The 16529-nt window shown below is 46.0% G+C and overlaps 1 protein-coding gene across 2 annotated transcripts; it reads right to left on the bottom strand.

The window, feature by feature from the left end:
• Window positions 1-485: 485 nt before the first annotated feature.
• On the bottom strand, window positions 486-15285 carry LOC133904855 (uncharacterized). 2 transcript variants are annotated; one of them, XM_062346466.1, is made up of 25 exons: window positions 14895-15285; window positions 13944-14109; window positions 13700-13819; window positions 13413-13546; window positions 13054-13213; window positions 12904-12971; window positions 6183-6281; window positions 5795-5910; window positions 5176-5350; window positions 4995-5105; window positions 4825-4903; window positions 4585-4728; window positions 4396-4509; window positions 4171-4289; window positions 3958-4040; window positions 3761-3876; window positions 3543-3663; window positions 3305-3442; window positions 2501-2597; window positions 2298-2423; window positions 1859-1951; window positions 1674-1779; window positions 1291-1436; window positions 1139-1219; window positions 486-927 (listed from the first exon to the last, which is right to left on the bottom strand). In XM_062346466.1, the coding sequence occupies exons 1-25, from the start codon at window positions 15201-15203 to the stop codon at window positions 802-804; spliced, it is 3147 nt and encodes a 1048-aa protein (XP_062202450.1). In that variant the 5' UTR covers window positions 15204-15285; the 3' UTR covers window positions 486-801. The 2 variants fall into 2 exon arrangements, with proteins under 2 accessions (XP_062202450.1, XP_062202451.1); XM_062346467.1 differs by having other exon boundaries at window positions 13700-13813.
• Window positions 15286-16529: the final 1244 nt, after the last annotated feature.

Raw genomic sequence — 16529 nt, 5'->3', positions numbered from 1 at the left:
TACCTCAGTTGGTTGGTTAGAGTACCTGTTGAGTAAGCGGGAGGTCTTGAGTTCGACTCTCAACGAAAACAGTTTTTTTCTCCCTTTTCTTGGTTTCCAAGAAGAATGATGCATCAGGCCAAAGGTCAAAGGTACTTCACACACATACTGCGTTTAGAATCAAAGGTTAAAAAAAAAAAGCCCTACCAAAAGATCCAAATGATTTGAATGAATAGCTGCTTAAATTCGGCCAAAACAGATCAAATAGCTTATACGACGGTCCATGTATGTCATAATCTATCGACCTTACATTTTGTTTTGTAAAAAAAAGGAAGAGCAAAATGTGGAAATGTTGCTAGTGCTCAGAACTTGGCAAAAGGTTTGCCTGTCAAATCTCATGAGTTCCCCCCCACCACGGAAATTCTAGTCACTACATGAAATGCAATGTTTCTATTTCAGTACCTGCACATACAGTCATACTTCAAACCGACAAAACCTGGCACATTAAGTTTGAGGACTGACGTTTCCAATAAAAATGTGAGAATCAGACACCAAAATCACATTGTTGTATATACTACTCAGAATCAAAATTTGGATACACACTTTACAACCTTGATTTTTTTTCAGTTGGGGTCTAAACACAACATATGAGTATGCCCAAACAGTTGGACTTCAGCACTACATTGCTACATGTGATCCATTGCCAGCATGCCCAAACAATGCCCTGGAACCTTGCTTCTTTCTCTTGCCAGTGGAGGAAAATCAGCTGGAAGTTATCTCGTAGCAATACAAGGCTGGAAGTTCAGTTCTTCACACAGTAGTTTACTGAAGCTTTGGTGCTTTGAGGAGATATACACCCCTCACCAAGCCTTTACCGACATCTCCGACCTCCTTAAGGATAGATGTCGGCTCTGGCATGGTTTCATCAGCCTCCTCTCTGCCACGCTTCTGTGACATGTAAAAAATGATTCAACTTAAACACGTCTGCATATGTGATACACATTAAATTATGTACAATAAAATGCTTATTGGCAACCAAGAAACACACTGCTAGAGCAAGCCTGCGTAGTGTTGGCGTGAAAGGGTTCTTTTCTTTCTTTCTTTCTGAAGACAAAAGAAAAGAACTGATATTCTATGGCCCAAGATGTTGGACTAGTACCTTTGGGTTCTCCCATGTAAGACCAACTACATCTCCTCCAATTGAACCATACCACAGTTTGAAGGTCTTCGGGAATGTGCACTGTAAATAAATGTTATTTTTCTTCTGAATGGATACACACATTATGAAGAAGTCAAGATCTTCAATCGTACCTTCACGTCTTGCAGGAAATATGTGGTTGGGTCAAAATTTACCAAAAGTTTATCTCTTGCATCATGCATGCTTTTCGCAGCCCCTTTATTGAGTGACATATAAGGGTGGAAATCTTTACTTGGTTTGCCCCAGATTACCAACTTACCTGTAAGGTTGTCACGGAAGTTGATTGCATTAGAACAAATAAGATGGAAGGTACGGTATTGTACCGAAAGAATAACCAAGTTCTGGTGAGCAACAAATACTCAGCTAAACTGTACTAATTGCAGAAGTGAAATCAATTTTGCTTTATACTTAGTGGTAACATTGTGCCGAAAGGATACTTCTGTAAAAAATAACATATGACAACAAGGAGGCAATTGATCATGTAAGTGAAACTGACCATTAGGAGTCTCAGAAGGGAAAAGTACATGGTGAGGACGACAAAGTTTCTCTTGATGGAGGAGAACAACAGCATCATAATTGCTCATAGGTGTTCGGAATAGGCACTATAGCGAACAAAATCCATACCAAGTGAGGAAAATATTACGAGATAGAACCAATAAAGCGATGAAAGAATAAAATTACCTCCCATGTATATTGCCCTGATTGATCCTGAAGTATTAGATTTGTTAAGAGTTCTGCGCTGCTTTTAGCATAAGAAGCCATCCGTTTAAGAACCTACATTTACAAATGAACAGAAGGTAAACAAATAAACCAGGTACACTCAATCTGAAAGTATATTACCATATATGCTTTTCATGGTTGAAGCCTGGGCAATGAGTGTAATTCTATAACATTGCAACACAGAATGCTTTTCATGGTTGAAGCCTGGGCAATGAGTGTAATTCTATAACATTGCAACACAGAATGTAATACAACAGGAAGAAATATGTCATTGATGTGCAAGAAATGGAAAATATATAGCATTTTTCAACATTTCTACTTCCCTAACTAATCTTGGATGCATACTTGAGTTCGACAGCAGTAATAATCTTTTAGGCTATAGAAAAAATAAATCACCTACCGACTTGCTTGGTGAATGTTTCGTCCATGCTTCAGATGCTTTATCATACGATACAGCGAGAAACATTGCAGGTTTGATATCATGAGGATTTTCCTCATAAGATTTTCTGCTCAGCATAAAGTTTTCCTGTAGTTGTATCCATCAATATGTTAACAGCTAGGGAGCTAATTCAAAAAATCGAAACAGAAAAAGAAAGAACTAACATTGATCTCTTTCTCATCCTTCAGGTTGAAGTCATTGTTTATGTCGATAACCATGGGTGAAAAGGTCCAGTCAAAACTGGATAACAACCGCAAGAACCTGTCATTTTTGTAGTAATTAGTCAGAGGACTTCTACTGCTTTCATGACTTGTGAGACTGGTAAAAGGTATAACTAACTACTGAAATAGGAGGATTGATGGAGGGGGCGGTACCGCAACCTAATAAGATAACTAATAACTCAATGAGCTTATAAGCCTGGTATATTTATGTGTAAGCCTTTCTAACAAACTATGGACTCTTAACTGGCTATGGTTTCTAATTTTCGTGATAGCCAATATAAGTCTACATTCCACAACATTGAGCTTAATTGTAGACTGAAGGCATAGTTTGAAATGGATATTTCAGGGGGAAATTAGGGGGGCAAATGGGTGAACCTAAGGGTATCCATCGACCCTCTTTAGTTTAATTAATTATACTAGTTTATGAAAATTTACTCAATTTGAGAAAATAGTGTTACTGGTCGAACTAAAAAGGGTTGATGGGTACCCTTAGGTTCACCAATTTGCACCCCTAGGGGAAATTGTGGTTTTCATAGAATGATTATGGGATTTATAACAAAACTGTTCTCTTCCATAATTATTTAGAAGTGCTAACCGAAATTTTTCTAGTAATCAAGAAATGACTAAGATAGCTGGTAGGATTGCTGGTGTCTGTCAGTTCTTACATGACAAAAACAATGAAGCTGATAAAGTGAACAATAAAACAAATAGTAATCGGAGATTGTATGAAAGATTCCAGAGGTGTACCTAAGAAACCCAGCAACCCGAGAAGAAGGGGCATGGAACGGGAATGGCTTCAAAAATAGGTAGGCAACAACCAACTCAATTGCCTCCTCTGAGATAAATGAAGAAAACAGATGTGCAGAAATCCATCTTTTTGCTAGCCTTTGAGACAGAAAGAATATATGCAACCACAGAGTAAGTATAACTTATATTTTAAGGTATGAGGTGTTTAACTAACAACCTTCAGAAACTTGACAGTTACCTGACTACCGGTCCATACATCTGGAAACGACCATGCAGACCATTGATCATACTCGAGTGCTGGCTCCGCAGAAAGAGCATCTTGTCTTCTGATGGAGCATTTTGTGTGTTACCATCTCCAGCTGTGAGATGATGAAATAAAATTACGGAATTTCGTGATCTATCTACAAGAGCAAATTAGCAAATATGAGAAATTGCTTGAATAGATAATAAGCTAACCTTGCTTTTGCAGCAAACCTCTCTCATGAAATATTTTGAGCAAGAACGAATATCCGGATGTGAGGACATTCACCTCATCTTCACTGGCTGAAACAAACATTCCTCGATCCTCCAGGCTGAAATTAAAACAGATTGAGCCAATGGACTGGAAAAAGAATTTAAGCAATCAGGTTTTCTTTTTAAATGTTCTCACATACCTTTCACCAATTTTTAAAAGAAATGCAGACTTTGTCTTCTCCATGGCCACAGGATCCAAGGGCCAGTTACCAGATCCCTCCAGCTGTAGTTGAAAAGAAGTGAAAAAAACATGACATTCAAGTTACTGAGCACTTGAGCACCATAATTGAAACTAGGAAAGAAAGAGTAATATTATCCCATTGTGGTATAACACAACTAAAGAGAGGTTGTACCTGAATCATAATTTCTAAAGATTGAATGCAAGTTGTTGTGAAATTCGGCAGCCTCGGAGAATTCTTTCCATATGCTAACGGATGAGGTCCGGGAGGAAACACAGAAGTGTGTCTAAAAGCTGGCATAAGAAAAGGTGGAATGAAAGGAAATGTCACACGCAATAAGCAAAAGTGAAAAATAAAATAAAAGCATGCACAAAGAATTATAAAAATGTTGTGCCGAACCTGAGTCTAGAGGTTGCACGGTAGATATTTTAAGAGGAACATCATCCAATAGACGCAACTGCTTAGCTAAAGCATCAAAAGCTTCGAGCAATGCTCCAGAAGATGAGACCGGATCTGCATGATTCCAATTAAGCCTAAAAACAAGGACATATAACTGTAAAGCACCATGTAGAAAGATCTAAAATTAACCTTGGCCATTGACTAGGAGGCAAAAGTCCAGCTGATCAACAACATGAACCAAATCTTCCTTCTGCAATGACAAATGCTTCATAAGCACATAATCAGCAATTTTTTTGATAATTGTGTGCTTCTCCCAAGATTCAGATTCCCACACTGCAGTTTAGAAAGTAGGCTCCATTAAGAAGTGTATTTCTCAAATTTATGTATGTGCTTTACAGACAACTGGGTAAAATACAACACAATAGTTACCTGTGCTTTCAGCAATAGTTCCATCCTTAAATCTCCTAAGTTCAGCTTTCTCTCCCCAAAATTTCCTAAACTTAACAGCCTTGGGAATTACGAGAGCAATGAATATAAGTTTGTTAGATCATAATAATTGCAGTTGATCGTTGTTTCGTAATCTAGAAAAGGAAAAGTACCTCATCACGATTCTCAGGGTTTGGACCAAAGTCGACAAGACGAAAACTCTTTTCCAATGAGTTAAGCATTATGCCAACTATCAGCGGACTGCTACCAAATTCTGAGAAACCCTATAAAGTTGTGCTTGTCACTGGATTGAAATGCAGTGAAAAAGTGATCAATTATGCAAATGTTACCTACATTCATTATATTCCATTCAGAAGGTGTGCTTCTCCACAGGACTCGGATAGTCTTTGTTCTCTCTGTAAGTCCTTGTTGTAGCAAGGACTGAACATCTTTTTCAAGTATTCTCCAAGATTCATCATCCATACAAAAGCTTAATGCAGTGACCTTAGAGTTCCCTTTCATTTTTATCCTGTCAGAAAGCAATATAGTGAGAACTTGAACAACTTCTTAGCTTTAACCTTTGTTTAGGACTGGATAGCTAATCAAAATTTCACAACTTGCAAGGTGATGGAAAAATCTTCAATCTGGGAATTATACTAGAAAGGAAAAATTAGCTCAATGACACTCTGAAGTTGTGCAAATTTGAAACAATATCAAAATTGAGGCTGACAATTGGGGCCTGGGGGCACTTGTCAGTAGGGCAGCAATGTTATTTTCCAACCTTTGTGAACTGTGTGGAATTTTGCTATAGATATACGAAAATGATTAACACAGTCACACAAACAACACAAGCATGCATGCACAATGTAACTTGATAGTCCCAAACTCAGCATCTGAGCTCACTCAGATAATGGTTTCAGTAAAAGTACATAATACAATATGCACCAATGTGATGCATTATAACACGACATACCTCAAGCATGAATCGAACTTAGCACCAAAGTCAACCTTGGTCATAAAGAGCTCTTCAAACCCACCATCTCTGCATTTATCAAGGCAATTAAGCGCGCAAGCTGCCTCATCTTGAAGCTGAATATAAAAGGATATTGGAGTAAGGTGGAAACTACAAAAGTTCAACTCAATGAAATTTGCAAGCTTGATTACAAATGTGGATAGCATTATTCTGAACATAACGGGTAAAAAACACTAAACTAGAAATCTAACAGTAACTGTTGGATCATACCACATGCCCAAGCTTGAGCATTTGAGTAGATATACATGAGATACAAATAAAAAAAGGAAAAGTAAACTAAATGAAAAAGGATTTGGTGGCTATAGAATACTTTCATAATGGCACTTACCTCTAAAAAAGCTGACTTCGACATCCGAAATGCCAGATTTACATGGCCAGATACATCACATATGGCAACATCAAATGTTTTCAGGAAATTAGCAATGTCCTGAACATTTCAATTGATCAGAATGTCATAAATATGAAAAGGGTTATTGTATTATTCAATATTACTGAACTAATCAATAGCATTTTGTGCAAAAATTGCACACTGAATTACGCATCATGTGCACCAAGAAACTGTACAGGTGTTCTCATTACTCAACACCAGGAACCCATCGTGAAGTATGACCAGCCAAGCATTTAAGTATGGTATGCCCATGTCACACCATATTACTGTGTTCACACTAAGGCAAAGGACCTATCTGGAGAATTACGATCTTGTATGGAAAAGATTTGTTAGCAATAAACCTTGATGTGTGCAGATTTCCAGCTAGCAGATTAGGGAGAATAATAGCCAATTAAAGCAGTAATGGCTGTAGTTATTAGCTGATTGACCCAGGCCATATTGTAGTGGTCAGTAGTGTATAAATAGAGAAGAAAACAGAAAAGACAGCAAACCATTGCAGCACTAAAAAATACCACTGCTAGTGTACGTGTCTTGGGTGAGTTCCTGGGCCACCTGTGAGGCTGTAGGCTTTTCAATTTGTATCAGTAGGGTGTCATGGCGGATGAAGATGGCTCTTCTGCAGCTCCTGCGCCTATGGTACAACACGTGGTGAGAGATGTCGGAGGCGCGTATCCGCTGCTCACCAAGCACAACTACGCCGAGTGGTCGGTGATAATGGAGGTGATGCTTGAAGCCCGCGGCCTCTGGGTGGCCGTGAACAAGGGCGGCGTGGACAGGGTCGACGACAGGTTGGCAATGGAGGCCATCTTTCGCGCAATCCCACCGGAGATGGTCACCTCCCTTGCGAAGAAGACGGCGAAGGAGGCCTGGAACACGATCAAGACGATGCGTGTCGGCTCCGAGCACTCTCGCAAGGTGACTGCCCAGAAGGTGAGGAAGGACTGCGAGGCGATCTCCTTCCGCGACGGCGAGTCAATCGACGACTTCGCCATGCGCCTCACCGGGATCGTCCACCAACCTGAGGTACTCGTTGATCCGGTCGACGACGCCAAGGTCGTGGCCAAGTACCTGCGGGTTGTCCCGCCCAAGTTCGCGCAGATCGCGCTCTCCATCGAGACGCTCCTCGACATCTGAACACTGAAGATCGAGGAGGTCACAGAACTGCTCAAGGCGGCGGAGGACCGCCTCAACCCGGACCAGGTGCTGCCATCGACATTCGATGGCAAGCTGCTGCTCACGGAGGAGCAGTGGCTTGCGCGCCAGAAGGAAAGGCGAGCTAGCGAGGGGGGTCGCGGTCTGCCAAAGGCGACGACAAGAATCGCCACTCCCGTGGCTCGCGTAAGAAGGGCGCGGCTAATGGCAAGAACGCTGCCCGCAACAACGACCGCGACGCCTGCCGCAATTGCAGGCGTACCAGTCACTGGGCTTGTGATTGCCGCCAGTCCAAGCGAGGTCCGGCGCACCTCGTGTAGGATGACTACGAGCCTGCGCTACTGATGGCGCAGGTCTGCGCGCTGAACGACGACACCGTGCCGGCGTCGACAACAGCCCACCTCGATGAACCGCAAGCGCAGGTGTTCCTCGGCGAGGCGGACGCCTGTGAACTCCAGGAGGGCTGGTACCTCGACACCGGCGCCACCAGCCACATGACGGGCCGCAGCGACGTCTTCGCCAAGCTTGATTGTGTGGTACAGGGAACCGTACGGTTCGGCGACGGATCGCTCGTCGAGATCCACGGCTGCGGCACGGTGCTGTTCGCCGAGAAGAATGGCGAGCACAAGGCGCTCTCTGACGTCTACTTCATCCCGCGCTGAAAGAACAACATCATCAGCGTCGGCCAACTCGATGAGTGTGGCTCGAAGGTGCTGATCAAGGATGGCGTGCTGCGCATCTGGGATCGCCGGCGCCATCTCATCGCCAAGGTGAACTGCGGGCGGATCCGGCTCTACATCCTATGTAAAGATGGCCAACTGGGCCGGGCCTAACGGGCCAGCCCCGCGGCACAGGAAAAATGGCCCAGCCCAGGCACGGCACGGCACGAGTAAACGGGCCGGGCCGGCACGGCACGGTTAGGCGGGCCATGCTGGGTCGAAGCCGCGGCATGCCGGGCCGGCACGACACGGCCCATTTAAGTTTTTCTATTTTTATAAGGTTTTATATAATTTGTTTATGCCTAATACATAAAGAGATGCTTAACAAGGTGGTAGAGTGGTTGTTTTCCATGTATGAGATTGTGAGTTCGATTCCAACATCCGGCAATTTTTTGATGTTTTTTCCGATTTTCACGTGTTAACGGACCGACAGGCCAAAAGAATATTATTGGGACTATCGTGCCGCGGGCCGGCACGGCACGGCCCGATCTTAAACGGGCCGTGCCTGGGCTGCAGCCACGGCACGTGGGCCGGCACGGCACGGCCTGTTTAGCTAACAAGCTGTAACGGGCCGTGCCTGACTGGGCCCGTGCCGTGCCGGGCCACCCATTTGGACATCTTTGATCCTACGCCTCAACGTCGCGTGCCCCATGTCTCCCGGTGCAGCACAACGACGACTCGTCGCGCTGGCACGCCCGCTACGGCCACATCAGCTTTGACGCGCTGCACCAGCTTGGCCGCCAGGACATGGTGCGTGGTCTTCCGCGGCTAGAACACGTGGAGCAGCTCTGCGACACCTGCGTCATGACGAAGCATCGCCGAGCCCCGTTCCCAGCCAAGGCGAAGTACCGCGCAGAGGGCGTCCTAGACCTCGTCCACGGCGACCTCTGCGGCCCCATCACGCCGGCGACGTCAGGCGGGCACTGCTATTTTTTGCTGTTGGTAGATGATGCCAGCCGCTACATGTGGCTGGCACTTCTCACAACAAAAAGTGATGCTGCAGCGGCCATCACGAAGTTCCAGGCTGCTGCGAAGGTGGAGAGCGGGCACAAGCTCCGCGTTCTACGCACAGACAATGGCGGCGAGTTCACCTCCGTTGAATTCGCGCACCACTGCGAGGACCACGGCGTGCAGCGGCACTTCTCCGCGCCATACACGCTGCAGCAAAACGGCGTGGTGGAGGGGAGGAACCAGACCATCCTCGCCACTGCACGCGCCCTCCTGAAACAGCGGAAGATGCCCGCTGAATTTTGGGGGGAGGCTGTGACCACGGCTATCTACCTCCTCAACCGAGCGCCGACGAAGAGTCTTGACGGCGAGACGCCATTTGAGGCGTGGCACGGGCGCAAGCCGGCGATAAGCTACTTGCGTACATTCGGGTGTCTTGGTTATGTAAAGGATACACGACCAGGCCTGCGGAAGCTCGACGACCGCAGCACCCCGATGGTCTTCATCGGCTATGAGGATGGCTCCAAGGCGTACCGCATGCTTGAGCCCCGGTCCCGGCGCGTCCACATCTCCCACGATCGTTGTTTTTGACAAGGACGTCGGCTGGGACTGTGAGGCGGTGCTACAAGACGGTGGAACAACCACACCTGACTTCCATGTGGAAACAGTGGTCAACTACATCCACCAAGGCGCGTTGGCTCCGTCTGCAGGCAGCGCAGAAGGCGCTTATCCTGCTGCACCGGCGCCCACAGGGGCGATCTCGTCGCCCACGCCCGTAGGGGCGTCCTCCGCGGCGGACCCACCCGCAGGCCCGCCCGTGGACCGCAGGGGCGTCAGGCCCCCTTGTAGGCGGCGCATCCGCGCCCTTCTCGTCCGCAGGGGCAGGGGCCACGCCCACAGGGGCATATCCCGCGGCGGCCTCGCTCCTGGAGTTCGTCTCTCCTCCGCCAAACGACTCCGCCAGGCTGGATGCGTACCACGACTCCTCCCCTCTCCGTTATCGTCGCATCGTCGACGTGCTTGGAGAAGGAGAGGCACCAGGCCTTGCCAATCGCGTCGTCGATGGCGAAGGGCTGCTGCTGGTCAGCGAGGAGGGAGAGTCGCGCTCCTTTGTAGAAGCAGAGCACGATCCAGCATGGTAGGCGGCCATGCGCGAGGAGATGGACTCCATCGAGCAGAACGGGACATGATCGCTGGTGGAGCTTCCTCATGGGCATCGGACCTATTGGGCTGAAGTGGATCTTCAAGCTCAAGAAGAACGAGGCAGTAGCAGTGATCAAGCACAAGGCTCGCCTCATCGCCAAGGCCTATGTGCAGTAACCGGGCATTGACTTCGATGAGGTATTCGCACCCGTTGCTCGTCTTGAGTCCGTTTGGTTGCTGCTAGCTGTTGCTGCGCAAGATGGCTGGCCGGTGCATCACATGGATGTGAAGTCGGCTTTCCTCAACGGCGATTTGGGCGAGGAGGTGTACGTCGCACAGCCGTCGGGCTTCACCATCACTGGAGCAGAACAAAAGGTGTTGCGCCTGCGGAAGGCGCTCTACGGGCTGCGGCAAGCGCCGCGGGCTTGGAACGAGCAGCTACACACAACATTGCGAGCTCTCGGGTTCGAGCAGAGCCCGCATGAGGCGGCGATGTACAGGCGTAGCCATGGCGACTTGCTGTTGCTCCTCAGGGTCTGTGGATGACTTGATCATCACTGGATCAGCAGAGGCAGAGATCAACCGCTTCAAGGAGGAGATGAAGGCGAGGTTCAGGATGAGCGACCTTAGGTTGCTCTCTTTCTACATTGGCATCGAGGTGCAGCAGAGTAGCAGCGGGATCACGCTGTGCCAGACGCATTACGCCAAGCGTAGGCATGTCAACGGGGAAAATTCCTGCGGGGAATGGGTAACCATCCCCGTCCCCGACCGGGGGAAATTTCCCCGTCCCCGTCCCCGTCCCCGCTCGCGGGGAAAAAAATTCCCCCATCCCCGCCCCCGCGCGGGGAATGGGTACCCGACGGGGTCCCCGTCCCCGCCATCAAGAAGGAATTTTGGGCTGGGCCGATTGTAGTTAGGTAGAAATTTTTGGGCTGGGCCGATTAGAGTTAAATAAATTCAGCTTAATAAAAATAAAACTTAATATTCGGGGCCCCGCGGGGAAACGGGGACGGGGGATGGGGAATCATCCCCGCCCCCGCCATACCCGACGGGGGGGATTTTTTCCCCATTAAACTCCCCGTGGGGGGAAAAATGATCCCATCCCCGTCCCCTAATAGGGGAATTCCCCGTCGGGGAACGGGGAACGGGGCCCCGTTGACATCCCTAGCCAAGCGCATCCTAGAGATGGCGGGGATGCAGGACTGCAACCCTACGCACACCCCCATGGAGGAGCGGCTCAAGCTAAGCCGTGACAGCATGGCGGCGGAGGTGGACATCACTCAGTACCGGAGGATCATTGGAAGCATCCGTTATCTTGACCACACGCGGCCGAACAGCTGAGGCGAAGATCAACCGCTTCAAGGAGGAGATGAAGGCGAGGTTCAGGATGAACGACCTTAGGTTACTCTCTTTCTACCTTGGCATCGAGGTGCAGCAGAGTAACAGCGGGATCACGCTATGCCAGGCGCATTACGCCAAGCGCATCCTAGAGATGGCGGGGATGCAGGACTGCAACCCTGCGCACACCCCCCATGGAGGAGCGGCTCAAGCTAAGCCGTGACAGCACGGCGGCGGAGGTGGACGTCACTCAGTACCGGAGGATCATTGGAAGCCTTTGTTATCTTGTCCACACGCGGCCGGACCTCGCTTTCAGCGTGGGGTACGTGAGTCGCTTTATGGAGCAGCCTACGGAGGAACACATGGCGGCAGTGAAGAGGATCATGTGCTATGTGGCTGGGATGTTAAGTCTCGGTTACCACTACAGGAGGACAGCGGAGGCATAGCTTGTCGGATACACTGACAGCGACCTCGCCGGCGATGTTGACACAAGGAGGAGTACATCCGGCAGTTTGTTCTTCTACGGCAGCAGCTTGGTGAGTTGGCACGCTCTCAAGCAAAAGGTGGTGGCACTCGTCCTGTGAGGCAGAGTATGTTGCTGCCACTACCGCAGCCACACAAGCGGTGTGGTTGGCTCGGCTGCTCGACGACTTCAAGGGGAGGGACGCCGACATCGTCGAGCTGAAGATTGACAACAAGTCAGCTTTAGCGCTGATACAAAACCCTGTCTTCCATGAATGTAGCAAACACATCGATGTGCGCTACCACTTCATCAAGGAGTGTCGGGAAGATGGGAGGATTAGTGCTGATTTCGTCGGCACTAAGAACCAGCTCGTTGACATTCAAACGAAGGCACTTGGGCGAGACAGATTCCATGAGCTTTGTGCTAGGATTGGAATGGTCAACATCAATTCCAAGTTCACACACAAGGATTAGGGGGAGATTGTTAGCAATAAGCCTTGATGTGTGCAGATTTCCAGCTAGCAGATTAGGGAGAATAATAGCCAATTAAAGCAGTAATGGTTGTAGTTATTAGCTGATTGACCCAGGGATTTCCAGCTAGCAGATTAGGGAGAATAATAGCCAATTAAAGCAGTAATGGTTGTAGTTATTAGCTGATTGACCCAGACCATATTGTAGTGGTCAGCAATGTATAAATAGAGAAGAAAACAAAAAAGGCAGCAAGCCATTGCAGCACAAAAAATACCACTGCTAGTGTACTTGTGTTGGGTGAGTTCCTGGGCTACCTGTGAGGCTGTAGGCCTTTCAAGATTATTCCATTTACTCTACACAAACTGATATGGACACCAATATATTTATGATGGCTTCAAGCTATGATTTTGTGCAGCAGGTTGACAAACCTCTTTGGTGATTGTCCGCTTCTTCATTGGCTGAATCACCAAGCCCTTTGCCCACACCTTTGAAGTTGCTACAAAAATACATATATGCTTCAATATAGTAAACATTGGTAACATAATCCTAGAAAATAAATTTTCTGTTGTTGGATGTACCCAAAAAATTCATTACGACACGGAAAATTTGTCTTGTGGTCATTGATCTATTAATTATGCTTCCTCCAGAGTCCACACTAAGAAACACGAGGATGGCGGATATTAAGTATCCATTGAGGCAATCATGTGTACATATTGAAGTTCTTTGACGTGCCCAAACCTGCATTTGAACTAAATATTAGATTGTCTTCAAGAGGAAAAGAATAATAATTGCCCTGCTGCACTGTCAAATAATCATATATTTGTTAAAGGTGCTACTGCTCATTGATTAACATCAACTAATAACTGAAGACAATAAACCATTCTAATCCTACTTTCGATACGTATAAAGAAACTAGAGTTTAGGATGAAATGTGTACTTTTAGTAAAACCAATGCCTCTTGTAAGGCTTTCCAATCTGCAAAGGTGCTGCTGATAAATTCTGCATTTTCCTCCAAAAACATATCCTCCAATATGCTACAATTGTACTTCGGTGTTGGTAGGTTTATGCCATCTGAAATACAAATCCAATCAGCAAAGTTTCAAAGAAAAAACTATATAACTACATTGAAGGCCAAAATGATGGTATAATGGTACTAGTTTCAAAGAATGAGCACTCTTATTTACATCACAATGAAATTGAACATATCCAAAGCAGGCAGATCACCTTTTGTATATGCACGGACATTGTTTCTTGTTGCTAAATTCATCTTCGAAACATTAAACAAAAAACTCGCGGTTGGGATTACTCGGACATAGAACCCTGGAAGTTCTGCGATTTCTGTTGCTGCACCAATGAAAATTATGAAAATTGAGGGGGGAAAGATAATAAATAAGACACCACTTACACAAGTATCAACTCCGAGTGCACATTGAGGTGATAAAAGAAAGCAACTTGATTGAAGAACAACCTGGATATACATGAAGGACAGGTTTCCGTGCCTCATCTTGGAAGGTAGACCATGAAACTTTGTGAATTAATTGAGATGACCTCAAGTTCTTCTCAATGACACAGAGGTACAGACACCTCTTTGCATGGTACCGGTGATTTAGAAAATCCTTCTCGTGGAAGCATTCCTATATCAAAATCAGTACAAAATAAATCATATGATAATTTAAAACCCCAAAATTAATCTAATTACTTTGAAACTGTGAAAATAAAAATACATTGACTTGTAAAGGTACCAACTAGGTCCTGATGCACATTGGTGTGCAATAGTCAACAAAATAAAGAAGCAGAGTTATCTTTCAAATAACAAGACATTAATGAGTTCAGTCATGATATTGACAAAAGGACCCTATTTGGGTTAAACCAGTCCTTGTTGTGCTTCTAATCTTCTCAACCAACGATAAATTTTGTTGACAGGATTGACTGAACAATCTGGCATAGCTAAGCAGCCTTTGGTGCACTTTTGTATAAGGTGAAATGTTTTTGAAGGAAGAAAACTCAAGTCATCTAGAGCAACATAAAGGAAATCCTTACTCCCACGCAACACATTCCCTTCAATTCAACTCAGTATAAAGACAATACTCGCATATAAGCACCACGGTCGCTGAGCTCTGTCCTGAATGAAGCCATTTTAGCAAGCAAAAACAAAGATCAACAAATGCTCCCTCAGCCACATATGAAGTACCCAAAAATCCAAAAATTTTAACGGACAAGTGATTGAACGACCATTAAACTACTACTAAAACTTTCTGTATTTTCACCAAAGATACAATCTTTCCCAGCTGAGTGGCTGGCATCCACAAGAAGCACATAACAACACAATCTCTAATAATTTTCAAGGCAATGCGCCCGTAACAATACAACAATTTGTTGAAGGTAAAGTAAATAAGTGCATCAACAACACCGGGCATACCTTAGGCAAGCGGACGAGAAGGTCAGCGGCGACGTCGGGCCTCGCGACCGCGCCGGCCGCATGGCTCCCGGTGACCCGCACCACCTCCGGCGGCCGGAAGGCGAACGCCAGCTTCTCTGCGCCCAGCCCCAGGTCCCTCACGAAACCCCGCGCGGCCTCCGGCGTCGCCTGCTGCCGCGGCACACTCTTGATGAGCTCCGCTACGGCGTCAGTGGCCTCGGCGGCGGCACGGAGGGCCGCGGCGCTCGGCCGCGCTTCCCCCACGAGCACGGAGAGCTTGCGGTCGATGGAGTTCTCGGCGGCGGCCATGGTGGTTTCGGTGGTCGCCGGCGGCGGGAAGGCGAGTGCGGTTGCGGGTTTAGGGTTTAGCAACGCTTGGAATGCGGAGGACCACCCCTTCCTTTCCTTTCCTTAGTAACTGCAAAAGTGAAGGCCCATGGTCCAACCAACTGTACACGGTTCGGCCCAATACAAAGCATGCCCACAGGCCGGCTGGAAGAGAAAATTTCACTAACCTTGCAAACAAGCTATCAGAAACGTTCATTTATATTATGATTCGTATAAAAAAGTAAATAAAAAATTATAAAATAAATAAAAGAATTAACAGATGAATAAATATTAGGTGAGAAAAATGAACAGATGAGATAACTCGTATATATACACCCCATATAGAATTGTCTTTCCTCATGCTAACCCAACAAGAGGAGTTGTTGCTAGCATGTTGTATTTCTTCTCTTTGAGACAAAAATTACGTGAAGACTTCTGACACGCGATCTGTGGCGAAGCCAGACAAGTAGGACAGCCTAGGCAAAATTTCGATAGCCTGGCTCAATTTCGATTTTGATCGGGCTGAAGCAAACCAAACAACCTGGCCTAACTTCGACTTCTCTATGACAGGCGCTATGGATCCTGAGTAGTGGCCCAGGGTCGCCGGGCTCTCGTAATAGAAACATATTGTATCCGACAACTATAACTAGAGTGCAGTTATAATCTAAATATGTGTACTTATAGATTGCGTTACTTAGAACAATTCCAACAGATTATATATAATACATTATTCATATTTTATATGGATTACTATGTATAAAGATTTTCCTGTTGGTGATATACCTTAAATGCAATCATGTATGCAGATTGGATCTGCGAATAAGATTTAATATGATTGAATGTTCATTAAATTTTTGAATCATGATGAGTTTTAATATGATTAAAGGCCTATTAACGTACTCTATATAGGAGCCGTGGCGCGCTTGTGTTAATTCAGCCATCAAAACCCTGGTCGCCACCTCTTCTCGAACTCCTTGCGAAGTAGTTCAATATGCAGGATTCTAAATAAGGTTTCTCGCCAATACCATATAGCGTCAGTCTTTACGAGACTCAACATGTTGTGATACCTGATGAGTAGGAAAATCTTGATATCAATCACAAGTCCTGTTGATAGTCATCAGGAAAAATCATCCTCTAATACTGGATAAGAACAAGAATGTGACCATGGTTTTTGGAGGAAAGAAAAAGTCGTTATAAATAGTTACATCGATGCTAGATTTCAAACCAACAAAGGAATCATGGTGTGAAATCTGGTTTTATGTAAATGATAGAACGGTGATCTAGAAATGTTTCATGCAAGAACCGTTG

This window comes from Phragmites australis, chromosome 22, assembly GCF_958298935.1.
Source record: "Phragmites australis chromosome 22, lpPhrAust1.1, whole genome shotgun sequence".
Lineage (NCBI taxonomy): Eukaryota > Viridiplantae > Streptophyta > Magnoliopsida > Poales > Poaceae > Phragmites > Phragmites australis.
The sequence above is the reverse complement of the archived record's forward strand: the minus strand, read 5'-3'. Positions and strand labels throughout refer to the sequence as shown.